Genomic DNA, 25703 nt, shown 5'->3' with positions numbered 1-25703 from the left:
AGAGTAGCCCTCGCTCTGTGCAGCTAGAGAGCCCTCACCCAGCAACGAAAACCCAGTGCAGCCAAAAATAAGTAAGTAAATGAATGAATAAATAAAATTATTTTTTTAAAAGGCAATACGGTATTAGCTGAAGCACAAGCAGGCAAACTATGGCCCGTGGACCAAATCAAGCTCACTACCCATTTTTCTACAGCCTGTAAACTAAGAATGGTTTTGACACCTTTTAATGGTTAGAAAAGCTGCCCTCAACTACTATTATTGAACACTAAATAGCTTTTGAAGATTAGCTTTTACAGTACTTTTATGTGAAACTTATACTGTGGTCCTGGAGAAGGCAATGGCAACCCACTCCCATACTCTTGCCTGGAAAATCCCATGGACAGAGGAGCCTGGTGGGCTGCAGTCCATGGGGTCGCTAGGAGTCGGACACGACTGAGTGACTTCACTTTCACTTTTCACTTTCATGCATTGGAGAAGGAAATGGCAACCCACTCCAGTGTTCTTGCCTGGAGAATCCCAGGGATGGGGGAGCCTGGTGGGTTGCCGTCTATGGGGTCGCACAGAATCGGACACGACTGAAGCGACTTAGCAGCAGCAGCAGCATACTGTGGTACAGCCATTTTGATAACAACCAGTGTTGTCTGGTTGTCACAAGTAACCGCAAAGTGATCTAAGCACTTCCAATGCTGTCAGAACACAAGAAGTGCAATCTCCATCCCCAGACAAATTTGCAGCAGGTAGATTTTCCAAGGTCAAACTACATTTCAGAAGCATTTTTTCAGACCTTAACAAAAATGCAAAGGAAATCTTAATGTTTCAAAATCCATTTAACTGTGCTATAGAGGAGCTTGCACCTAACTTTCTACTGAATGTGATTAATCTGGAATGTAAGAACAAGCTAAAAGGAAAGAATTTAATAGAATTTGATCAATGCCTTTCAAAGTCATGAACGCACTCAAAATCATATGTTCATGATGAAATATGCAAATCTCATTATAGATTAATATTTAGTCAATTTTGATGGTAGGGAACACTGTCTTTGAACACAGCTACACAGTATGCTATCCCATAAAAAAGAATTCCATTCTTCTCACTAGTAGATATATGTTTTGAAAAAACCACATTCAATTATTATATTGAATCCCACTATATTTTTTATTAGTGAATCCCACTAATAAAAACTTTATGGAAATTTGCTTTGTCTCATGTAACAAGTAGCTATATGATATTTTCAACTCTGCGTCTTGGCATGAAAAGTCAAAATAATTTGCTCTCACCCTTTACAGAAAAATTTTCCAAATTCTGGGCTAAAATATCATATACACACAGATCAATGGAACAGAAGAGTCCAGAAATAGACCTACACAAATAAGGTCAATTTTTTTACAAAGGACCAATTCAATGAAAAAAGAGTAATCTTTTTAACAAGTGGTGGAGCAAGTAGAATCCATACAGGAGAAAATAAACCCACTTTGATCTATACTTCAATCCATTAAATGAAATTAATTTCAAATAGAACACAAACCTAAACTCAAAACCTAAAAGGAAAAGTTTCTCTACTGGACCGTTTCCATGATATTTCATTGTTTCCCATTAAACATGATGAGAAAATCTTTATTAAAGGAAAATATTTTTGTAAAAAAAAAAAACCTAATAGAAAAAAACAGAACATCCTTATGACCTTGGATTAAGGAAAACAGTCTTAGCTATGACACCAAAGTCATAAAAGAAAAACTAATAAACTGGACTTCACCAAAATTAAAAACTTTTTCTCTGCAAAAGACTGTAAACAGAATAAAAAGACAAATCACAGACTGGGGAGAGAATGTGTGTAAATTGCTTACTGACAAAGGAGCTGTATCCAGAATACACAAAACTCTCAAAACTCAGTAATAAGAAAACAAACAACCCAATTTTTTTAAATGGGCAAAAACACTGAAGATGCTTCATCCCAGAAAAGATACATGTATGGCAAACAATGGAGAAAGAAATGGCAACTCACTCCAGTATTCTTGCCTAGAGAATCCCATGGTCAGAGGAGCCTGGTGGGCTGCTGTCCATAGGGTCGCACAGAGTCGGACACGACTGAAGCAACTTAGCATGCATGCATGCATGGCAAACAAGCCCATGAAAAGACGCCAACATCATCAGTCATGAGGGAAATGCAAATTTAAACCATAATAAAATACTACTACACAGCTACTAAAATGGCTAAAAAATTTTAAGAGCTGGCAAAGTCACAGAACAACTGAACTCTTACACAGAGCCAGTGTCAATGCAAATTGGTAGAGCCACTTGGGAAAATACTTTGGTGGTTTTTTTATAAAGCTAAACACACACTTCCATGCAATCCAATAATCCCATTCTTAAGTTTTTACCCCCCAAAATGAAAATATTTATTTTCAAATGTAAAGATTTTCTTTTTACACAAGAACCTGTCACAAATGATTATAAAAGGCTTTACTCATAATCTCCCCAAAATTGGAAACTGAGCTATAAAGCACTTTTTAAAGTATTTTATATGTTTTGATACATTAAATACTCATAACAATCCTATGAAGTGGGTACTATATCATCCTCATTTTATACATGGAAATCAAGGCAGAGAAGAGTTAAGACATTAAGCTCTGGGCTTCAGTTCAACAGTGTGGCCAGAGCCCATAACCGGTTTTAACCACTACAAATGAATGCCTCTCAATCACTGAATGAAGGACTATGTGTACAGCCCTTGGTCTAGAAGGCATCCCCCAATTATAACATAGTCCTCTGGAAACAACTGAAGAAGCCCTATTCTAAAATTCCGCATTGAATATCAGTAACTACTGTATACGCTAGTAACGTTCAAAATTCTCCAAGCCAGGCTTCAGCAATACGTGAATCTTGAACTTCCAGATATTCAAGCTGGTTTTAGAAAAGGCAGAGGAACTAGAGATCAAATTGCCAACATCCACTGATCATCGAAAAAGCAAGAGAGTTCCAGAAAAACATCTATTTCTGCTTTATTGACTATGCCAAAGCCTTTGACAGTGTGCACAATAAATTGGAAAATTCTGAAAGAGATGGGAATACCAGACCACCTGACCTGCCTCTTGAGAAACCTATATGCAGGTCAGGAAGTAACAGTTAGAACTGGACATGGAACAACAGACTGGTTCCAAATAGGGAAAGGAGTACATCAAGGCTGTATATTGTCACCCTGCTTTTTTAACTTCTATGGAGAGTACATCATGAGAAACGCTGGGCTGGAGGAAGCACAAGCTGGAATCAAGATTGCTGGGAGAAATATCAATAACCTCAGATATGCAGATGACACCACTCTTATGGCAGAAAGTGAAGTTAAGAACTAAAAAGCCTCTTGATGAAAGTGAAAGAGGAGAGTGAAAAAGTTGGCTTAAAGTTCAACATTCAGAAAACGAAGATCATGGCATCCGGTCCCATCACTTCATGGCAAATAGATGGGGAATCAGTGGAAACAGTGTCAGACTTTTTATTTCTGGGCTCCAAGATCACTGCAGATGGTGATTGCAGCCATGAAATTAAAAGACGCTTACTCCTTGGAAGGAAAGTTATGACCAACCTAGATAGCATATTAAAAAACAAGGACATTACTTTGTCAACAAAGGTCCATCTAGTCAAGGCTATGGTTTTTCCAATGGTCATGTATGGATGTGAAAGTTGGACTATAAAGCAAGCTGAGCGCCAAAGAATTGATGCTTTTGAACTGTGGTGCTGGAGAAGACCCTTGAGAGTCCCTTGGACTGCAAGGAGATCCAACCAGTCCATCCTAAAGGAGAACAGTCCTGGGTGTTCATTGGAAGGACTGATGTTGAAGCTGAAACTCCAATACTTTGGCCACCTGATGCAAAGAGCTGACTCATTTGAAAAGACCCTGATGCTGGTAAAGATTGAGGGCAGGAGGAGAAGGGGACAACAGAGGATGAGATGGTTGGATGGCATCACCGACTCAATGGACATTGGTTTGGGTGGATTTGGGGAGTTGGTGATGGACAGGGAGGCCTGAACTAAATTGAACTGAACTACTGTATAAAAAGACATATATATATAAGCATATGTAGATATATAGATATTATTTGTGCCCCTCAAAAGAAATAGAGCTACAATACTGCTTTCATTTTAAAATGTATATAGTATATATACATATGTTACTATATATGTCCTGCGTGCATGCTCAGTCACTCAGTCCTGTCCGACTCTTTGCAACTCTATGAACTATAGCCTGCCAGGCTCCTCTGTCCACAGGATTTTCCAGGCGAGAATATTGGAGTGGGTTGCCATTTCTTCCTCCAGGGATCTTCCCGACTCAGGGATCAAATTTGCATCTCTGTGTCTCCTACACTGGCAGGCAAATTATATTCCACTGAGCCACCTGGGAAACCCCACCATTTGTCAGCCAACTATTATGATGACTAGGCTTACTGACGCTTGTAAAGCCACAAGATTTGATTATGAGTGTCACTATCCACTTTAGGATTTTCCATCAATCTTGAGAAATGTCTGAGCCATGCGAACCCAAAGAAGTTTCTCATACAACTTTTAAGCATATATCCATGGTATATAAATATGACTAATTCACATACCAGAGTGTATTAAAGAGCTCAAGAACCTGAACACCTGGGTTCTCGTCTCAGCTCTATTGTGTACTTTGATGACCATTATATGGATCTCCCAATGGACGAAGACTAGATGGCGAATTTAGGTTTGCCTTGCTTTTAAGTAGTGGGCCTTCAGCAGAAGGTTGGTGGATTTTTTCAGTGATTGGGGGATGTTTGTGTGTGTGTGTGTGTATGTGCACACGCACATGCATGTTGTGTCCAACTCTGTGACCCCATGGACTGTAGCCCTCCAGGCTCCACTGTACCTGGAATTTTCCAGGCAAGAATACTGGAGTGGTTGCCAATATTTCCTCCTCTGGGGGATCTTCCCAGCCCAGGAATTGAGTCCTGGTCTCCTGGGTCTCCCGCATTAGCAGATGGATTCTTTACCTCTAGCGCCACCTGGGAAGCCCTCAGTGATAGTTGAAGTGAGTCAAGAGAGTCCAGTTCACTGTTGGCTGCTGCTGCTAAGTCACTTCAGTCCTGTCCGACTCTGACCCCATAGACAGCAGGGATTCTCCAGGCAAGAACACTGGAGTGGGTTGCCATTTCCTTCTCCAATGCATGAAAGTGAAAAGTGAAAGTGAAGTCGCTCAGTCGTGTCCGACCCTCAGCGACCCCATAGACTGCAGGCTACCAGGCTCCTCCATCCATGGGATTTTCCAGGCAAGAGTACTGGAGTGGGGTGCTATTGCCTTCTCCGTCACTGTTGGCAGCTGCTTGCAAACTGGGAGTCCAGAGCCTGGAATCTTTACATGTGACAATATGCCTTTGCCAGTGACCTTCACACCCTCCCAGTTCATGACTATGAAAATTGATAATAATTACAATAGCAGGCACCCTAACATGATTAAGAGCAAAGATATAGAACTCTCTGCAGTTGTCTGCCTTGATCCGCAAGATCATTCTTCTTCTTGTAGCCCGAAGCATAAAAGGGAAACTCTGAGTCAGCCAGTTCTGTTTCTGGACTTGGTTAGGCAAAACTGGGATCAGGTTTAGAAAGGGTTTGAAAAAACTCATGGTGTAATCAACTTAAGTTAGAAATGGGAAGGACTGGTTCTTAAAATAAAAAAAGATTAAGGAAGAGAAGCAGGGTGAAGAGAAGGACCAGTCATCCAGGTTCACCCAGTTTTTCCCAATACTTTCATTGTGAGGGAAGGGGCCCAGTATACAAGATGGGAGAGACAATTTTTAAGATGTTTGTGACATTAATAATCCACTTATTCAGTAATTGCCTTCGACTTTTTTTGGAATACTCATTACACAGACCAGTCTAGATTAAATCCCTAGTTATATTCTACTTGTAGGTGCCAGGGCATTGCAATCAGCACTTATGATTTTTCCCATTTCATTTTGAAATACTAAATACCTTTAAGTTGGTATTATCATTTTAATTGCAGGAATAGGAAATTGAGGTTCATGAACTTTAAGTGCCAGGCCTGCACTAGTTAGGGAATCCGGGCAAGATCTGAAGCCAGGTCTTTGTGGCTTTTTCATTCAATATTTATCAGATGCCTCCTCTGTGCCAGGACCCTAGGATGTCGCTGTGAACTAAACAACGTCCCTCTTGGAGCCCACCTTCTGGTGAGAGAGACAGAAGAACAGCAAACAAGTAAATAACACCACTTCAGAGAGTGAAATAAGTTCCGAAGTAAAGACGCGGGGCTCTGCGATGCTCCATCGCTAATCCATTAGGAGTCTGGGGGCAGAAGTAAGCTCCCGCCACGGGTCATTACTTTACGGTTCAGAGGGTCGTGTCCTCATCCCAGGGCGCACTCGGGAGTAGGCAGGAGCCCAGCTAGTCAGCAGGCGGCGTCTGGGCCCAGCGACCTCTGCCAGGAGCCGCCCGAGGCCCGGCCAAGGGCAGCCAGGCAGCCGGCGACAGGCGGACGTCGGGCCGCGGGAGGATCCTCGGAATCGACGCGCCGCTGGCCGCGCTCACGACCCGGGCAGTCAGGAGCCGAGTGGCCAGCCCTCGGCGACTGTTGGCCCCGCGCCGTCCCCTCCTCGAGCCCCTACGCCCCCAGTGACCCCGGCCAGGCCTCGGGACCCTCCCGTCCGAGGTAACCCCTAACCTAGCCTCACCACTCTCTCGGCTTCAGGGGACTCCGACCTGACCTGTGACCCTCCTGAGGTGACCCTGGCTCTGACTCTCGACCCTCCTGCCTGAGGTGACCCTAGAGGCCTCGCTACCCCCTGAACTGCCCCTGGCACTGACGCCACACCCGGGGAGTCTGGGCCGTCCTGCCCAATTTCCAAGTCCTCCATCTTCCCCAGGGCCTCGTCTGCCTAGCCGTGTCCTCGCCAGGCCCATGGTGGCAAAGCACCCTTCTACCGTCGGGAGAAGAGGCCCAGAACTCAACGAAAGACCGTGCTGGAGAAGAAATGGAGGATGGCCAGGAAAGCCAGAAGTCGGGCAACGACTACTTCAGCTGCCTGGAAATGCATGTGGACCGCGCGATTCTCCTCACGGGTGGACGCCGCACCCAGGCTCCCGCGTCGCGCGCCCCCTGCCGACCGTGTCGCGGACGCGCGGAGCACTGCGCAGGCGCGAACTGAGCCGGGCAGGGGCGGGCCGGGCCGGGCCTGGGCGGGGCTTCCCCGGGGCGGGTCCGACACCCGCAGGGGCGGCCTGCTGCGCATGCGCGAGCCGGCCGGCGCGCCCCCTGCAGGACCCGAAGCGGCCAGGTCCTCAGCCCGACGCTGGTCGCAGGCGCCCCCTCCCCTCCGCGGCGGCCCAGCAGCTGTCAGCAGCGATCGCCGCCGCGAGGCAAGAGCGGAGCCGGGAGCCGAGGGCAGGGACCCCGCGAGAGGCCAGCGCCGGCCGCCGTCGCCCGGGCGCTGAGGGTCGGTGAGTGCAGCCAGGACCCGCATCTCGCGCGCGCTGGCTCTCAGGGCTCTTGGCTTCGGGGCCACTTCTCCGCCCGGGACGCCCTCCGTTCCGCCGGCCGTCCCCCTCCCGGGCCGGGCACCCGGCCGCTCCCGCGAACCCGCCGCGCCCCCGCCCTGCCTCCGGCCTCTGGCGCCGGCCCAGCAGGTGCATCTCCCCGCAATGCCAGGCCGCCCTGACTCAGGCTGCCCCTCGGCGAGAGCTCTGGGCGTGTCCCCATCCCCGCAGGCAGCTGCCCAAAGCCTCTCCCCTTGGAGAAACTTAACCTTCCCGGAACTAGAACCTCTGCGGAATCCATTGTGCCGAGCCGAGGAGGGTGGACAGACATTTCCTACCTTAAGAGCCGCTGGCCTTCACCCGGCAGACAGTTTGAGCACTTGCTGCTAAAGCCATGCAGCATCCCTGGCGGGGGAGCCGAGGCAGGGCCGCCAAGGATGCTGCTGGCTCATCTCTCGGTGCAGAGATTCCCAGTGTGGGTGGGAATGCATTTTCGTATCGGAGTCCGCCCTGCTCTCAAACCCTCCTTCTCATAAGCCTCAGGGTGGGGGTCCAGTGGTCCACTGTTAGTGGTGGGAGTTGTGTGGGGAACCGAAGGAAGAGGACCTCCTGGTCTAGGTGGAAGGGCCTGCAACAGCCTCGGTGCCCATGGTCAGTCTGTATTTGGTATGAATTTGTGTTTACCTAGGTATCCTCTCTTTCCTGGAGTAGACTGTAAGCTTCATGAGGGCAGGGGCCGTCTCCTAAAAGAAGGCTTGGGTTGCATCCTGGTGCATATTTGTCCCTCGAATGAATGCCCCTCCCCACTTCCTGGGACTTTGCCTGATTAAAGACAGTTACCTGCTAGGGTTATTTCTGTTTGCTTGCCCCTCTGCCTCCTGAGCTGTGAGCTCCCTGAAGGCACGGAATGGCTCTTGTTAAGGCTTGCGCTCCTAGCACATAGCCAGCACTTTGGCACATGTCAGGCACTCCAGGAACGCTTGTTGAAAGAGTGGATGAGACCTCGGAGCAGTGTGGAGACCCAGGCAGGCGAGATGCAGGTGGAAGTTAGGCTCTTTTTCTCCTGAGCACATGCATCATTTGATTCAAAACACTTTGATGCTGCTTTTTTTAAGATTAAGTATGTTTTCCTTTAAAAAGTTAAGGTCGTTGGAAAAGTAAAAGAAAGGGAAAACAGGTAAAAACTGATGCCATGGGAATCTCCTCTACCTTTTTTAACTTCTCAGGGTGTTGTTTTTTTTTTAATTGAACAGTTGCTTACTATGTTCAACAAATAGGATGACATCATCCCTTCTCTAAGGTTATCGATCACCTTTCTGATGAAACAGCATTTTGGAACAAGACAGGGAGTTCACGTTGTTTTATTTTTTTAAGTCACTAGCTTTCCACAGTGTATATGCCAGGAAGTCTCATGGGAACTTGTTTTCAGTTAGTCTCAACTGGGAAGGCCCAGGTAAGACTCCCTAATTGGCAGTTTCTTCTCCAGCCCTACTTCCTGAAATAACAGTAGACTCCTCTGCTCTTGAAGCTTTTGGGGGTGTGGGGGGAGCAAAGCAGTCTAGAACTCTGGGGAGAGTGATAGGCAAGACTCTGTGCATGACTGGGGACCTTGGGATAGAGCTAAAGAAATTAGTTATTCCCAAATAACTGACCTCATACAGAATGAGATAAGTGCCACACAGGATATCCAGAAAAGCTGCTGCAAGTGTGCAGAGGTGGAGGGATGGCTTTTGATAAGAACAGAAGGTCTCAACCCTGGCTGCAGGTTAGAATCGCCCAGGAAAAGAGTCCCAGGCCCACACCACAGCCCAGAATCTCCAGGGGTGGGCCTCAGGTATCAGTTTCCATCTTAAAGCACTCCAGAAAATTCCATCATGCAGCCAAGATGAACCCCCAAACCAGTCAGGGTTGTCAGTGGTGGCTGCATGAAGGGGCGAGGACTAGACTGGGAAATAATAGGAAGGATTTCGGAAAGCAGAGGCTGGAATAGTGGATGATACTCCAAGCCGACAAAAATCACAGCAGGCCTATGCCCTACCCCCAGGAAAGTGTTAGGCGATGTCCATCCCTGTCCTGGGAGACTTGGGCAGTGCCTGTCCCCCGGCCTTGCTGAGTCGTCCGCCACATTTGGAGAGATCTGGAGTCGATGGGCAGAGAGGCACTGTTGCAGGAGCTAATGAGCTTGCTGCCTTGCTTGTTACAGAAGATCCATGGTTACCTCTCTCTAGGGATGCTCAATTGCCTCGTTACCTCGTTTCCTGCACCTCGAGAGGCAGAAGGCTAGTGGGACGGCAAAGCGGACTGAGGCTGCAGCCAAGGTGGCACAGACTTTGTGGAACTCTCTCCTTGTAGCCTCCTCTGGGCCACACCTTTGGTTTAAAAATATACCCCATCACCTGTTGCTGGGAGCTTCAGTGCAAACTCAGAGCCATGTGGTTCTGAGGAGCCCACCACCACAGATCATGGCACTGAGTGTGAGACTCACCAACTAGGTCTCCATCCGGGCCTCCAGATGACCATGTCCCTGAAGCATGGCCTTGAACCTGGCCTTACAGGGCCCTGGGGCCGAGACCACGTCTTGTAGATTTGTTCCTACCTTATCCACAGAAGGGCCAGTTGTGTGAATAAGTTGTCCAGAAGCTCTTTTCTGGGGAACTGCTATATGTAAAAGAACTGGATCATGCACCACCATGTATTTTATTAGAAAATAAAACATTTCTAATACATTTATTAGAAAAGATAGCCATGTGGTCACTTCCCCAGTGATTCAGTGGTTAAGACTGCACAGGGTCATGAGTTCGATCCCTTGTCAAGGAACTGAGATCCCACATGCTGTGCAGTAGCAGAGCCAAAAAATAGGTAAATAAGTAAAATTTTTAAAGATAGCCATATGCTACTGTCCTGGACATAGAACCATGTCTATCATGTCCATGTCTATCATGGACATAGAACCATGTCCATAGAACCATAGAGGCAAAGTGAACATGATTAATTTTTTCAATAGCGCGAAATCTATTGCACAAATGTGTGCTGTTCTTAAAAGAGAGCCAGGTGATCAAGTCTACATCCCATTTATGAACTCTTGGTGAGGCCTGAGCCCAGCATCTGCAAGTCTGGTTCTGAGTTCTCTGTCAGTTCCTGGTTTTCTAGCGGTCCACAGTGAACTTCAGGAAGGCATGCAGACTGTGCTGTGCGCCTGATACTTATTTGTCAATCCCAGCCACCAATTGTGCCAGAGCTCTTGATGAATCTGGGCTGCTGAGTGTTCAGGGGCTCTCAGGTGTGGGGTAGACGTTCTGGTTCCCAAAGCTTTTGCTGTTCAGGTGCAAGTGTTTACGTAATGGTGCTCTTGCCGCATCTGTGGCAATACTGTCACGCGCTGATGTAAACATCCCCAGACTCTGTGTTCATAAATGCTCTGTTCTCGGCACAGGTTATTTTGAAAAACTGGAACTCACGCATTTTCACCTTTTCCTTGAAGGGGTAGATTTGAGCGCATTGACTTAAAACCAGTAAGCTAACTGACAGTCTGCTGCACTCATTTGTCACTAGAGAAAAAAGAAAAAGATTTCCAGGTTTGAAACTTCTCATGAAAGAAAATGTATATTTCCTTCTTAAGTTCTAAGTGCTCACGATAGACGCTCACCAAATCACTGCAAAGTATCATAAAGCTTTGGCTCTTTAAGGGTCTGCTTAAAGCCACAATATCCCAAAGTGTGTAAACTCCAACACACCTGAGAGACGTCAAGTAGGCCAGCGGGCCAGGGCCCATCATCACCCACGTGTCACAGAGTGATGACGGAGCCCCTCTTCCATCAGGGAGCCGCAGCCGCTGACACGCAGACCAGCAAGAGTGCCGGGGTGCATCCCTGTATTAAATATTAGTAAAACCAAATTTTCCCTCATTTCTAAAGTAGAATTTCTCGCCATTCCTTTACTCCAGATTGTCTTTCCCATCGCGCTTGAAGACCAGCACTGGGGCTCACTGTGGGAACCATCCTCTATACATATGCCTACTGTTTTCAGCCTGATTTTTTTATGTTGCTTGTTCATATTGGGACATTCACCTGTGGAATCCACTGAATCAGATATTTTCACAATTTAAAAGATCATGTACTGGGTAAAAGATTAAGCAAAACAGAACACCCTCGAGCAGAATTACAGCACTTCTGAATACCCCTCTACCTGCTCTCCACCCCCACCCAGGTTCCACCCCAGTTCCCTTCCTGGCAGAGAGTCCCAAGGCCCTGGTTGACTCCCCTTCCTGGTTCAGTCCCTGCCACTCCTCCCCCGCCACTCAGAGTTACTTTCTGTTCCCCACTGCTGCTGCTGCTGCTGCTAAGTCACTTCAGTCGTGTCCGATTCTGTGCGACCCCATAGACAGCAGCCCACCAGGCTCCTCTGGCCCTGGGATTCTCCAGGCAAGAACACTGGAGTGGGTTGCCATTTCCTTCTCCAATGCATGAAAGTGGAAAGTGAAAGGGAAATCGCTCAGTCGTGTCCGACTCCTAGTGACCCCATGGACTGCAGCCTACCAGGTTCCTCCGTCCATGGGATTTTCCAGGCAAGAGTACTGGAGTGGGGTGCCATTGCCTTCTCCGTCTGTTCCCCACACACACTCTTTAATTTCTCCAGAATCCTATAATGCCCTCCCCACCCCAAGGAAACTGGTCTCCTGTATAACCTCCTGCAAGCCTTCCCAGAGCCACACACTCACACACACTCACTCACACATACACATGCACACACAAAATCCAGAATGCCCTCCCCACTCCAAGGAAAAAAAAAACCCGATGCTGGTCTTCTGTGTAATCTCCTGAGAGCCTTCCCAGAGCCACACATACACACTCTCACACACACACACACACACACACAGCCACACACATACACACAGAATCCGGAGCTCCTCCAGAATCACGTGATGCTTCATATGGCTTCATCTGTAGCAATCACAGGTGGCGCTAGTGGTAAAGAACCTGCCTGCCAATGCAGGAGATGCAAGAGATGTGGGTTCTATCCCTGGGTTGGGAAGATCCCCTGGAGGAGGGCATGGCAACCCACTTCAATATTCTTGCCTGGAAAATTCCATGGACAGAGGGACCTGGTGGGCTATATATACTCCATGGGGCTGCAAAAGAGTTGAACACAACTTTTCAGAACACAGTCTGAAGCAACTCAGCACGTAGCGATTACAGTCCATGCGAGCATTTGCAGACTGTGAACTCCTTGGATTAAGAACACTGAATTTCATTTCCGAATCCTTAGTACCTGATGTAAGTGCTCACCACACATAAGCACTTAGCAAGTGTTTGCTGCATGAGTAAATGCTTTTTTGCTTTGTATATCCTGCAAGGCCTCAGGCTCCGCCAGCACACGATTAAGTACTCTCGTGCCTTCTTCAGTGGGTACACACATAGGCTTAAAACCGCTGACTGTTGTGGGCTCCCTGTGTCCATCAGGAAATGCTTTCCCAGCTGAGATGGGCCCTTGCCCACCTTGGTCCTCAGGAAAAGCGCCAAGACCCAGCCAACGTCACCAACAAGGCCATCCCTCTCTATTCTGCATCTGTGTTCAAGAGGGGAGAGCTGTGATTGTCAGCTCTCCATGATGGGGGGATCTCACACCTTGGCCTTGCTGAGACCCCTCCCACCCAACCATGCCTCCCTCCACGCCTGTGCAGACTTGGCTTCTGTGGAAAGAGAGGTGCCAAGCTTGGGACATATCAGAACATGTGATGGAACGCTATGTGCCGGGCCCCAGGGGCCTGTCCACTTCTTGCTGGCCTTGAGGCCCGCTTGGCAGTAACCTTTTCCAGAAGTGTTTTGTTGTTGTTTAGTGGCTAAGTTGTGTCTGACTCTTCATGACTCCATGGACTGTAGCCTGCCAGGCTCCTCCATCCGTGGGATTTCCCAGGCAAGAATACTTCCCACCATTCTGTTCTGTGTATGCAGAGATAAAAGCTTCTTTTGCTTGGGTGCATAGAAACTGGAGGACATATTCAAGCCCATAGTGAAAAAGTCCCCAAATCAGGAAGGGAAGTATCGGGACTCAGCACGTGCTGGCACGCACCCGACACGGTGCTCCCAAACTGGGAGCATGGTTTTCAGAGGGACCTGGTGCACCCTCGAGAGCATGCTCAGGAGTGAGCAGCCCACGGCTGCACTCACTCTGAACCAGCTCAACTGCTCACCTGAAAAGCAAACACTGAAATAGTCAATGATTTGTGTAATGTTTAATGTTTTAACAGTAAGCAAACAAGCCTTTCCGTGGTAGAAAGAGCTTTCCCTTCCTTTGCTGGCTCCGTCCCGGGAGGTGTGAAGTGAGCCCAGTGAGAAGTCCTCAGATGTTCTTGAGGGGCTCTGCGGGCAGAGCCTGGAGTGGACCCACCTGGGCTGGTTCTGGATCCCAGCGCCATCCCCCCCAGCACCCCGCCGCCACTTCTGGGAGACTCTGAGTGCCGAGGCCTCAAGTGTTTTGAGGAACTTGAACTTCCTTTCCTCGTGTACATTTGCTTTCATAACCAGAAAGCTTCCCAGATTTTGTAATTCTGGGAATCTCCTGCTTTAAATTCCTTTTGCACTCAGACAGAGCAGACCACTGGTGTGGCATTCAGGGAGACTTCATATAGAGCCAGGCTGGCGCAGAGCCATGTGGGGAGACAGAAATACATACGATGGGACTCCCCTGGTGGTCCAGTGGCTAGGACTCTGCGCTCCCAACGCAGGGGGACCAGGTTCGGTACCTGGTCAGGGTGCTAGATCCCACGGCTAAAACTAAAAAAGATCCCGCGTGCTGCAGCTAAGACCCAGTACAGCCAAATATATTAATTAAAAAAAGAAATACATACGATGTATGGTAGTGAGGCTCCAGGGATATGCCTTCTTTTTGATTTCTAGTGTTAAGTTCTGGGGGAAATATGTACAGATTTTATAGTGGTGTTTGCTGCTTTTAGGGTACATAGGACTGTAGGGGTTCCGTGGTAAAAACAGACCGGGAGGGTGGGATCCTGGGACAGTCACTTCCTCCTTATCTGAGAAAGGAGGAGGGTACCAGAGCCAGGGCTGGGTTAGGAAGTTCTGAAATATAAAAGAATAGGAAAGGAAAGTCTCTCATAGTTTGTGGCACTGGGAGAGAGAACACAGTGCCTCTCCAGAGTTCTTGGTTTCCGGGAATCCAAGTTTCTTTGATAGTATTTGGTTCTGCTGAACTAAACCTGCTTGCGATCTCTTTTGCACTTTGATTTTCTAACTCAGTGAGAGATGTTTTACGATTATTTTTTTATTTTTTGAATTATGCCCTGATGCCACCCCCCCCCCCGCCATTTGCCCAAAGGTGCCGGAGCGTCATGCCAGCGAGCCCCGGGCCCCTCCCGATGTCCCATGAGGCGTCCGTGCTCCCGAGCTCCAAGGTCAGCCCCCTGCACTCCAGAGGCCTGCCAGCCCCACCCCAGAGCCGTCCGCGCAGGGCCACCTCCTCCCAGCCAGACCTCCCATAGCCCCAAAGGACGGCCTCAGCCAGGAGCCGCTGCCGGGACTCAGGTCAGTTCCCCGGCACCGCTGTCCGGGGTTGTGCTCATGGGAAGCTGGACGGGCTGTCTCTCTGCCTTCCCAGCCCCCCTGTGCCTGGAGAGGTGGGATTAAGCCTGGGGACATGTCCTTTCTTGGCCAGACCTTTCCAGAAAAGGAAGTCGTTGACTCCTCTGTCCAGAAGACATCTTGGAACTGTGACCTTTTCACCCTCCGCTCTTGGTCAAGGAGCGATCGTCTTGGCCTCACCAGGTGCCCATCAGCCAGCCGTGCGGATGACCAGCCCCTCTGGAGGCACCCCTTCCCCAGCTTAGCCTGAACCAGTTCTTGAAACTGTTCATAGACCACAGGCCTTCGTGGGTTAACACTACACAACTACTCTTTTATCAATGGTCTATGATTTCTCTTAAGACAGGTTTTCCAGCTTGTTAATTCTAAAAGAATTCGGATGACTTACTAAGTTGCTGCTTAATAGCACTTCATACTATCTTAGCTTTAATCACTTCGCATTTTAACTGTGCGGTTAATGAAAAGCCGAATTTTAAGTTAATTTGTAAATAACTTCTCGCAGTTGTGTTTTCTATTAATATTTATTGAGTGCCCTTTAAAGCATACATTTTGAGAAACTACCATTAGACAGATATGGACAGCCACATTTTTTTTTTAAAGCAAGAGTTTAATTTAAAAATGAGCTTTCCTGAAAATGATTTTCAACTAACTAGAGACTGAAGTAAAACTGGCTGTTTCAGAAAACAAACGAGCTCTCGCTCTGTGAGCACTGGGTCTGGAGGTGGGTTCTCTGGGCTGTAGTGTTGGAGTGGGTTAACTAGGGAAGGATTTTCCAGCCATTTGTCCGAGTCTCCCTCACGTCCTGACCCACCTGATGGGCAGTGTTGGGTCCGTGTGAGTGTGGGGCTGGCTGGTCACACCCAGGACTCTTCCTGTGAGTCATGGGCACTTCTCCCCACAGGCAGGACCTGGAGCTGTGAAGGGCCCCTCTGCGCTCCAGCTGCATCCTTGGCGAAGACGGTGACCAGGAGCTCTCAGGTTGCCCCACAGGCAGGACCTGGAGCTGTGAAGGGTCCCTCTGCGCTCCAGCTGTGTCCTTGGCGTGGACGGTGACCAGGAGCTCTCGGGTCGCCCTGCTCTGCTGGCCTCACCACCCACCTTAGCTCCAGCCTCGGCCTTCATGCCCACGGCTTCTGGAACCACGTGCTTCTAGCCGTGGGCGCCCTGGGGCCTTCCTGAGCTCCTCCGACCCTCTCCTTCTCTAGAGGTTAGTGTGGTTCCATGTCTCTGCTTCTCACACTGCAGTCTCAGAAGGCAGATTTCCCTCAATCCAGGGACAGCTTGATAAGCCTCTGTTCTTGTTTCTGCTGTCACTGTGTTTGGTGATCCATCTTGCATCAGATTCTCCCAGCTCCGTGTGCTGGATTTAAATTAGAACATTCGGGGTGGGATGAGTTGGGGTAGGAGGAGGTTCGAGACGGAGGGGACATAGGTATACTTATGGCCGATTGACGTTTTTGTTCAGCAGAAAGCACCATGACATTGTAAGGCAGTTATCCTCCAGTTAAAAAAATATCAGCTTTCACAAGTGACTTAGAGTAGATTCTCTCTAGAGGAAAGTGATCACTGTTGTCAGGTGGAGGCCCGCAGGCCACTGCTCACAGTTAAAGCAGGAAAAACTGGTCCTTAGGGCTCCAGGCGGGAGAGCACGCGCCCTCTGGCCACTTGTGTGTCCTGTGGTGTCGGCTCCAGGGTCAGGGCCCTCACTGCTCTCCCACAGCCCTCTCCAGCTCTCAGACATCAGCCCACAGCCAGGACTCTGAGCCGACTTTGCTTTTACTGTCCTAGGATGGTGGAGAGTAAAGTGTCAGGGCTGGGATTGCATCGGCCTGAGTTTTGGCCAAGAAATTGCACGTTCAGGGACTTCCTTGGTAGTCCGGTGGCTAAGGCTCTGCATTCCCAATGCAGGGGGCCCAGGTTCGATCCCTGGTCAGGAAACTAGATCCCATATGCCACAACTGAGACCCGGCATATCCACATAAATTAAAAAAAAAAAAAGAAACAGCACATTCATATCAACTGCAGAGAACATGTGAATAGCATTCATCACGATTGCCGCTCTGGTGGTCACGGTGCATCTGGTTCGAAAAGAAACTAAGTCAGCTTCCTAACAGGGCGTGTGTTCCTGGAACTCACAGCAGGACAGAACAGACCTGGCGCCCCCTCCTCCCGGAGCTGGTCTGAGTCAGGCTGGGACACAAACAGGTGCTGAGGGCCTGTGTCTCAGGACCAACTGTCCCCCCACCTCCCACCTTCCGCCAACACCATTCTCGTCTCACCAACACCCTGACCCTGTCTTTGATCCACGACTAGCGGCCCCTCCAGCGAGGATGGCGGTGCTCAGGCAGCTGGCGCTGCTGCTCTGGAAGAACTATACTCTGCAGGTGGGCCCAGCTCTGTGGGTGCTGTGGGGGGCAAGGGGCCTGGTGGAGGGGCATCGGTGGGAGGGGCTGCGGGGCCCTCCACCTCCAGCTGAGGGGGTTGTGAGGGGCCTGGTGGAGGGGCATCGGTGGGAGGGGCTCTGGTGCTCTCCCTCACCCTGCGGTCCCGTCTCTCCCCAGAAGCGGAAAGTGCTGGTGACCCTCTTGGAGCTCTTTCTGCCCCTGCTGTTCTCTGGGATCCTGATCTGGCTCCGCCTGAAGATACAGTCAGAGAACGTGCCCAATGCCACCCTCTACCCCAGCCAGTCCATCCGAGAGCTGCCCCTCTTCTTCAGCTTCCCTCCCCCGGGGGCCACCTGGGAGCTGGCCTACATCCCATCCCAAAGTGAGGCGGTGCGCACAGTGGTGGAGAACGTGCGGAGGGCGCTGGTGATCAACCTGCGAGGTGTGGTGTCTGGGGCGCGGGGGGGCAGGGGTCCGTAGCGCTGCTAGGCTTGGGCCTCAGGGCAGGACTGGTGGTGCAGGAGCCGGGCAGCGGCTGGGTGGACCCTGCCGCCCCCATCGTGGCTGCACTGCCCGAATCCCTCGGCCGTGTGGAGTCTCGGTGTAGCAGGAACCAGGGTCATGAGGGTTTGCAGCCCCCAGCTGTTCGAGTGGGGATGGCGTCCACGTACCCCAGCGAAGTTCTTTGTCACGAGGGCGAGGCGTGTTTCCAGTGCCCAGTGCCAGGGACCTCTCCTGGGATGTGGTTTTGCACGTGCAGCTCTGACAAAGGTCAGCAGGAAGCCCGCTGAGGGACATCCCCAGGAAACGTGCAGCCGCCCTCATTAGATCTGTGCTCTCAGAACAAGAGTATCTCCTCTTTTCTCTTGCCCTTGGTTTGGGCACCGCTCTCCCTTGATCTGTACAGTCCAGTGCAGCCAGCACTTAGGGGAAGGGTTCTGCTTCCTCCCTGGGGGATTAAGAGTCAAATCCTTCACGTGAAATGGGGTCTGGATGAGAGAGATCCCTGAACAGACTATACGTTCACACCCCCTTGGGTTTTTAAAGTCCACCGTACGGTTCTGAGAGAGAGACTGAGGTGGGCTGCAGAATCCAGGGCAGGGCAGCCACCCCCAGAGAGGGGCCGGTCACCACTCAGAGCTGCTGCCAGCCCAGCTCCGGTTCTCAGCTTCCCGAAGCCCAGGACCCGCTTGGATGGTGAGGTTCTGCTGGTCTTCACTGCGGCCCGTCTCTGCCAGAAACAAAAGCCTCCTGGAGTCTTAGGAGAGGTTTATAAAGCGCTAGAGAAACTTGGGAGTTTTAGTCCTTGATCTGAAGGTGCAGTTTTTTCAAGCAGAGCAGGCGATTGGGCAACTCCAGGCGCCCCTTCTCCCCTTAGCTCGCGGCTTCGCCTCTGAGAAGGACTTCGAGGACTACATCAGATACGACAACCACTCTGCCAACGTGCTGGCCGCTCTGGTGTTCAAACACACCTTCAACCACAGCCGGGACCCCCTGCCGCTGGCGGTGAGGACCCCAGCCCCAGGGAGACCAGCTGCTTTTCCAGGAGCCAGGCTGCTGGTGGTCACGGCCCCCTCCCCACCCTCAGACGCTCTGCCTGCCTGGGAACAAATGTGACTGTCCCCTGCATCCAGAAGTTTCAGAGGCCTCGCCTGCCTGAGGACAGTGGCTGTGGACTGTCACTGTGGCCCCGCTGTCCCGTTGTTCTGTAAAAGGCATTACTGACCTCCCTGGACAGAATCAAATAGGACAAGTAGGAAAGCCACAGATACTTGGAACTTGGTGCCACGTGCCATTAAAACTTCAGTCACACATTTAAACAAACAGAAAGGTTTTCTGGTTCCCCCGCCGGCATTAAGGCTGGGAAGCCGTCGGATCCCCAGCCTTACGCTGGAGGCCTGCTGGTCAGCGGTGCTGCATCACAGATGGAGCTCCCGTTGGTGACGCAGAGGAGGGTGGTGATGGCTGGTGCAGAGATGCCCCCGGGCTCCCTGTGCCCCAGCAGGACCACTCCCTCCCACCTCCTGAGACCCAGATCTTGGGGGGCGGGTAGTGCTGAGGTCACAGGAGCAAGGGTCCCCCAGCGCCCCCACACTGGACATGGATGTTTGCTCCTCTGGCCAGACCCCTCACAACGCTTGGTTTTCTCTTTACTTCTGCAGGTGAAATACCACTTACGCTTCAGTTACACACGAAGAAACTACATGTGGACTCAGACAGGCTCCTTTTTCCTGAAAGAGACAGAGGGATGGCACACCACTTCCCTTTTTCCACTCTTCCCAAACCCAGGACCCAGGGAGCCCACGTCCCCTGATGGCGGAGAACCTGGTGAGGAGCACTTTCAAGGGGCCTCCTTCCCTCACCGGGTGCTGGCTGGTGATAGTCACATGGGGGAACCCACTCTGCATTTCTTTGGAGGAAGGTTTTTTTAATAATCTTATTTATTTGTTATGGCTGTGCTGGGTCTTCGTTGACGTGTGGTCCTTCCTCTAGTTGCGGCAATCAGGAGCTACTCTTCCTTGCGGTGCCCAGGCTTCTCGTTGCGGTGGCTTCTCTTATTGCAGAGCACAGGCTCTAGGCTCACGGGCTTCAGTACTTGTGTCTTCTGGGCTCTAGAGCACAGGCTCAGTGGTTGTGGTACCTGCGCTTAGTACCTCCATGGCATATGAGATCTTCCCAGATCAGGGATCGAACCTGTGTCTCCTGCATTGGCAGGTGGATTCTTTACCGCTGAGCCACCAGGGAAGCCCTGGAGGAAGATTTTTTTTATGAGTATTAGATCTTTGCAGAAGAACGGGAGCTTCCCAGGTGGCACTAGTGGTAAAGACCCCGCCTGCCAATGCAGGTAACATAAGAGACTAGGGTTCCATCCCTGGGTTGGGAAGATCCCCTGCAGGAGGGCGTGGCAACCCACTCCAGTGTTCTTGCCTGGAGAATCCCATGGACAGAGGAGCCTGGCGGGCTATAGTCCATGGAGTCACAAAGAGTCAGGCAAGACTGAAGTGACTTTGCACACACGCAGTAGAAGGAAGACATCCAGTAAGCCTGGATTCTGAGAGACCAAAATAATCTTTAAAAACACCTAAGGCTGGCTGTTTCCAGGAGACGTGGGCGTTCATATTTCTGTTTTTAAGGAGCTTCGATTTGCACAGGGTCTTTAGGGGTAGGTTCCGCATTTCCCTTCTCTCCTGCCCTTCTCTGTGTACAGTTTTATAGGCTTTGTAAGCTCTGTGGTCCTTGTGTAATTGTCCACGATTTCATTGAGTCAGTGGAGTGTTTGCAGGAGTCAGATCTCGGCTCGTTGTCCCGTCACGGCGTGCATTGGTCTATCCAGTGGAACTCTGGCGTATAGTTGGCTTGTTTGTCTCTTCTGACCATGGTCCCATCTTAAAACTGAGTTTCTGGGCTCCAGGACTAGGCTTTGCCCTCAAGCCAAGACCTTCAGGCAGCATCCTGGGTGTTTCAAAGAATGTAGAATTCCTAGGTCTGCAAGAGGCAGAACTTGTTAGAGTCTGATGAAAAGACCCCGGGAATGTCCCTAGACAGAGCCGGGACTGCAGGAGGTGGCCAGCCTCTGGAGATGCATTTCAGAGGCCAGCGCCCTGTCACCAGGCTAAAGTTCCAGGAAAAAGGTTTAAATCAGAAAGTGGAGCTGGGACAAGCAAGTCAGGGTGAAGCGTATAAGGCCCCACATTGGAGCCTCGGGCAGGTCCTCGAGTGGTGAGGAGAAGCCACGTCAGCTGCCACACCCACTGCCTATGGCCAGCGGCAGGAAACCCTGGCCACGGTGACCCAGGGCAGCACTGTCCCTCCTGTTTGTGGGGAAAATTTCCTAAGCTTGGAAGCAATAGAGGAAGCAGTTCCCCAAGGAAAAGCATGACAGATTTCACTGTGTACAAACTTGAAATCTGCTTTAAAAAAAAAAAAAAGGAAAAGATGGAACAATGATTTTAAAACAAGAGACTGGGAAAACATTGCAGCAGATGATGAAGGGTGAATGTTTCCTGTGTCATAAAGGACTCCTTAGTCCAAATCAGCTTAAAAAACCCACGAAGATCCCGAGAGGCGTGGAAAGGACGTGAAGCTGCCACACAGCACCGCACCCCCTGCCGTGAGTTAGGCCAGGGTTGTCCCCAAGCCCACCCCCAAGTGTCCATACCTTAGACCCCTGATCCCTGATAAAGACACAGCCCCTGCAATAGCCTGAAAGGAGAAAATCCAGATACACAAAGATGTTTCCTACAGCATTATTTACAATCATTAAAATTTCAGCTGTGGGGCCATGATTGATCACAGAGGGTAGCTGCTTGTCGGTGTTGAGCAACCACAGAGGTTGTGGTGGTGAAGACCCCACAGCAGCATGCATGGCCTCGTGGGGGAATCACATGTGAGCAAGAGGCAGGCAGGGTGTTTCTGGGGGACGCTGGCTTTCAAGCCAGGAGACCAGGGTTCATCTTGGCTGTGGCCCCTCCTGCTGTGCGGGGGCTCCACACCTGGGCCTCGGTGGCCCTGTGTGTCCCATGAGGACAGTGTTGCCTATTTTGCAGGGTCTTCGTGAAGACGAGAACTAAACCACCACCCCGCACAGCGAGGGGTACCGTTCACTGGGCACCTGCTGTTATCGCAGCCATGAAACCACTTACTCTCAAGGGAGATGGCAGACGTGATGGTCTTGTGCAGGGGGTGGGCATAGAATTGCTTTTCTGTTTTCTAGAGGCAGCTGGCAGTTTGGTGTCAGAGGACATTAGGTGTTCCAAATATCACTCACTATTTTAGGGACAAGGGTGCCCATGCCACCCAGGCCTGCATCCCACATCCCCCGGGGCTCGGACCTCAGGGACCCAGGCCGCCCTTCTGAGGCTGTGTCTGCACTTCCATAGGCTCAGCCCCTAGCAGGCCTTGCTCTGGACCGGAATATGTATCGTCCCTCTCTTTTTCATTGTAAAAGTTTTATCACGGACGCCTGTGAGGAGTCAGACAGGGCCAGCAGAGAGGGATCACTGAGCGCACAGAGCTGTGTAGTGCTGGCCTCTGGTCTGTGGATCCTCCCTCCCTGTGAGATGGGAATGAATGTTGCTGATCAGCTGGTCTCAAGGGAGCAAGACTATTGTCTATAAATATTATCTCAGTAGGTCCTTAAAAGCAGGCAAGGGAGGCAGAGGAGAGACAGAGAAAGATGTGATGACACAGAGGCCGGTCAGAGAGATGCTGTCTGGATGGCTGGGAAGGTCGAGGGAGGGCTCAGGAGCCAGAGAGGAGTGAGCGGCCCCTGCGAACGGCAGGCCTGCAGGAGACCTCAGCCCGTCACCAGCTCGGTGCCCACAGCACTCCGAGCACCTGCACCGGGATGTGACGTCCCCCATGCGTGTCACCCCCACAAGCCAGAACATCCTCTGCCCCTGCATGCAGGTTACATCCGTGAGGGCTTCCTGGCCGTGCAGCACGCGGTGGACAGGGCCATCATGCATTACCACGCCAACGCCTCCGCGCACCAGCTGTTTGAGAAGCTCACGGTGATCGCTAAGCGGTTCCCTTACCCACCTTTCATCTCCGACCCCTTCCTGGTCGCCATCCAGTACCAGCTTCCACTGCTGCTCATGCTGAGTTTCACCTACACCTCCCTCAGCATCATCCGGGCCATCGTGCAGGAGAAGGAGAAGAAGCTGAAGGTAACCCTTCTGTGTCTGCCTGGAGGGACCCTGGATTTCGGTTCTGTGCAGCTGCAAGCGGTCCTGTCCTTAGTCCTGCTGTCCGGCCTGGGCAGTTGCTGGGCATTAAGGTCACCGGGGCAGCTGGGTATGGGGCTGATGCCCACGAGGTTCAGCCCATCTTGGGCTTCTCTGAAATCAAGCCTGGTCCATCCAGATTTTTACCACCCTGATAAAGCACCGTAGTTCATATGCTGTACGCTAAAGACTTAACCTGATGGCTCAGACAAGAAAGAATCTGCCTGCAATGTAGGAGACCTGGGTTCGATCCCTGGGTTGGGAAGATCCCCTGGAGAAGGGAATGGCTACCCACTCCAGTAGTCTTGCCTGGAGAATCCCATCGACAGAGGAGTCTGGTGAGCTATCGTCTATGGGGTTGCAAAGAGTCGGACATGACTGAACAACTAACACTTTTTTACTTTTCATGTTAAAGACTGAACATTGAAAAGACAGTGTTCTGAATACATCAGGTTAAGTAAAACACATCATTGAAGCTAATCTTACTTGTTGCTTTAAACTTTTTTTTTTTTGACCATGCCAGGCGGCTTGCAGGATCTTAGTTTTCTGACCAGGGATTGAACTCAGTCCCTCAACAGTGAGAGCACAGAGTCTGAGCCACTGGGCTGCCAGGAAACCCTCCCTTTAAACTTTTTTGATGCAGCTGCTGAAATTCCGAATTATGTGCGTGGCTTGCATCCTCTTTCTGTTGAGAATGTAGGTCAACATTCCCCAACATTGTAGGTCAACGTTCCCCTACGTGGCGAGCAGGAAGCTAACTGTGCGGGTAATCAAGGGCGGCCGGAGTGTCCGGCTGCCGGGCAGATTTGTGGGGGCCTGGGAGGTGTGTGAAGTGCACCTCACTGATGTGACGTAGCTACAGACACCTGGACACAGCTGCGTCCCCTGCGAGCTCCCAGCACTGACTCTGCCAGAGTCATCAGAATTTACGTGAAGTTCTCCCTCTAGCGGGGCTTCCCTGTTAGCTCAGCTGGTAAAGAATACACCTGCAATGTGGGAGATCCCAGTTCGATTCCTGGGTCGGGAAGATCCCCTGGAAAAGGGTAGGCTACCCACTCCAGTGTTCTTGGGCTTCCCTGATGGCTCAGAAGGTAAAGAATCCACCTGCAATGTGGGAGACCTGGGTTCAGTCCCTGGGTTGGGACGATCCCCTGGAGGAGGGCATGGCTACCCACTCTAGTATACTGGTCTGGAGAATCCCCATGGACAGAGGAGCCTGGCGGGCTACAGTCCATGGGGTTGGGTTGCAAAGAGTCAGACACGACTGAGCGACTAAGCACAGCATGGCACTCCCGTTAACAATTTTTGCAGTGCCAGTGGAAGGGCATTTAGAGTATTCTCAGCAGTGCCAACTCTGTGATTATTGGAGCTTTTAAACTGCTGCAAATGAGGGGCTCAGGGAACTCATGAAGTGGGTCCTGTTCTCTTGGCGCCTAAATAACTTTAAGATAATGGTGCAGTGTTGAAGCAGTCAGCTGTGGACGAGGACACAGTTCAGGAGAAGGTGTTTGCATGTGTACACGCCCCCAGATAACATAGATGGACCCAGCATGACCAGACGCTGAATGATCACTGAGCCCAAGTGGTGGGGGTGTGGGTGGCCACTGTTCCAATCATCCCATTTTTCACGCCATTTGAAACTGTGAGTAGAAAGCCAGGAAATCAGCCTTGCTTGGTTGCTGGCCCAGGAGAGACACTTCACCAGGAGAGGTGGCCCTGGTCCCACCTCCCCCACAGCAGCGCAGTCCGTGCAGATAGACGGGCCTGGGTCCGCCCCCTCTGTGGGCCCACTGGGCACCTGCAGCAGGCAGGGCTGAGGGGCAGGATTTTTAATCTTAGTTTCAGCCAAATCAGCCCCGTGTGGCCGCGGGCATGGCTGTATGGGCCAGGGCTGGCATGGCGTGGCGTGGTGGGGGTGCACTGGGGCCCGGGGAGGCAGCGTGGATCAAGTGCAGCAGATCCTGTGCACCCCCAGGAGTACATGCGTATGATGGGGCTCAGCAGCTGGCTGCTCTGGACTGCGTGGTTCCTCCTCTTCTTCCTCCTCCTCCTCGTTGCTGTCTCCTTCATGACCCTGCTCTTCTGCGTCAAGGTGAGCGCGGCCCCAGAAGGGAGTCTGATGTGAAAAGCAAGGCGTCCAGGATGGGGGGTGGTGGGCAGAGACACCCGTGGCACCCCCAGGGAGACCCCCAAGACTCCGCCCTGGTGGGAGGGAGTGCTGTGTGGCACCTCCTCCTGCCCGTCCCAGTTCCAATGGTGGAGACTGCCCCCACAGAGGGCATGGAGGTGGCCCTGTGTCCCTGTCCCCCGCCACCAGCTGCCCCTGCCGCGCAGGTGAAGAAGGACGTAGCCGTGCTGGCGCACAGCGACCCCACGCTGCTGCTGGTCTTCCTGGCCTGCTTTGCCGTCTCCTCCATCTCCTTCAGCTTCATGGTCAGCACCTTCTTCAGCAAAGGTGAGTTGTCCTGTCTTAGGGGATCCCCAGCTCAGAAGACGGC

At 51.0% G+C, this 25703-nt stretch overlaps 1 protein-coding gene across 1 annotated transcript in view; it reads left to right on the top strand.

Moving 5' to 3' along the window:
• The first annotated feature begins 15166 nt into the window (after positions 1 to 15166).
• Positions 15167 to 25703, top strand: part of ABCA3 (ATP binding cassette subfamily A member 3) — a 34474-nt gene continuing 23937 nt past the window's right edge. The window contains exons 1-9 of the mRNA XM_055562151.1: positions 15167 to 15278; positions 15997 to 16302; positions 17409 to 17479; positions 17657 to 17921; positions 18858 to 18985; positions 19642 to 19807; positions 22889 to 23148; positions 25181 to 25297; positions 25540 to 25660. Of these exons, the coding sequence (XP_055418126.1) occupies positions 17426 to 17479; positions 17657 to 17921; positions 18858 to 18985; positions 19642 to 19807; positions 22889 to 23148; positions 25181 to 25297; positions 25540 to 25660 (1111 nt within the window). The 5' untranslated portion in view covers positions 15167 to 15278; positions 15997 to 16302; positions 17409 to 17425. The remainder of the gene's footprint in view (positions 15279 to 15996; positions 16303 to 17408; positions 17480 to 17656; positions 17922 to 18857; positions 18986 to 19641; positions 19808 to 22888; positions 23149 to 25180; positions 25298 to 25539; positions 25661 to 25703) is intronic.

The sequence above is a fragment of the Bubalus kerabau genome, chromosome 23, assembly GCF_029407905.1.
Source record: "Bubalus kerabau isolate K-KA32 ecotype Philippines breed swamp buffalo chromosome 23, PCC_UOA_SB_1v2, whole genome shotgun sequence".
NCBI classification, from domain to species: Eukaryota; Metazoa; Chordata; class Mammalia; order Artiodactyla; family Bovidae; genus Bubalus; species Bubalus kerabau.
This window is presented reverse-complemented; position numbering and strand designations above follow the sequence as displayed.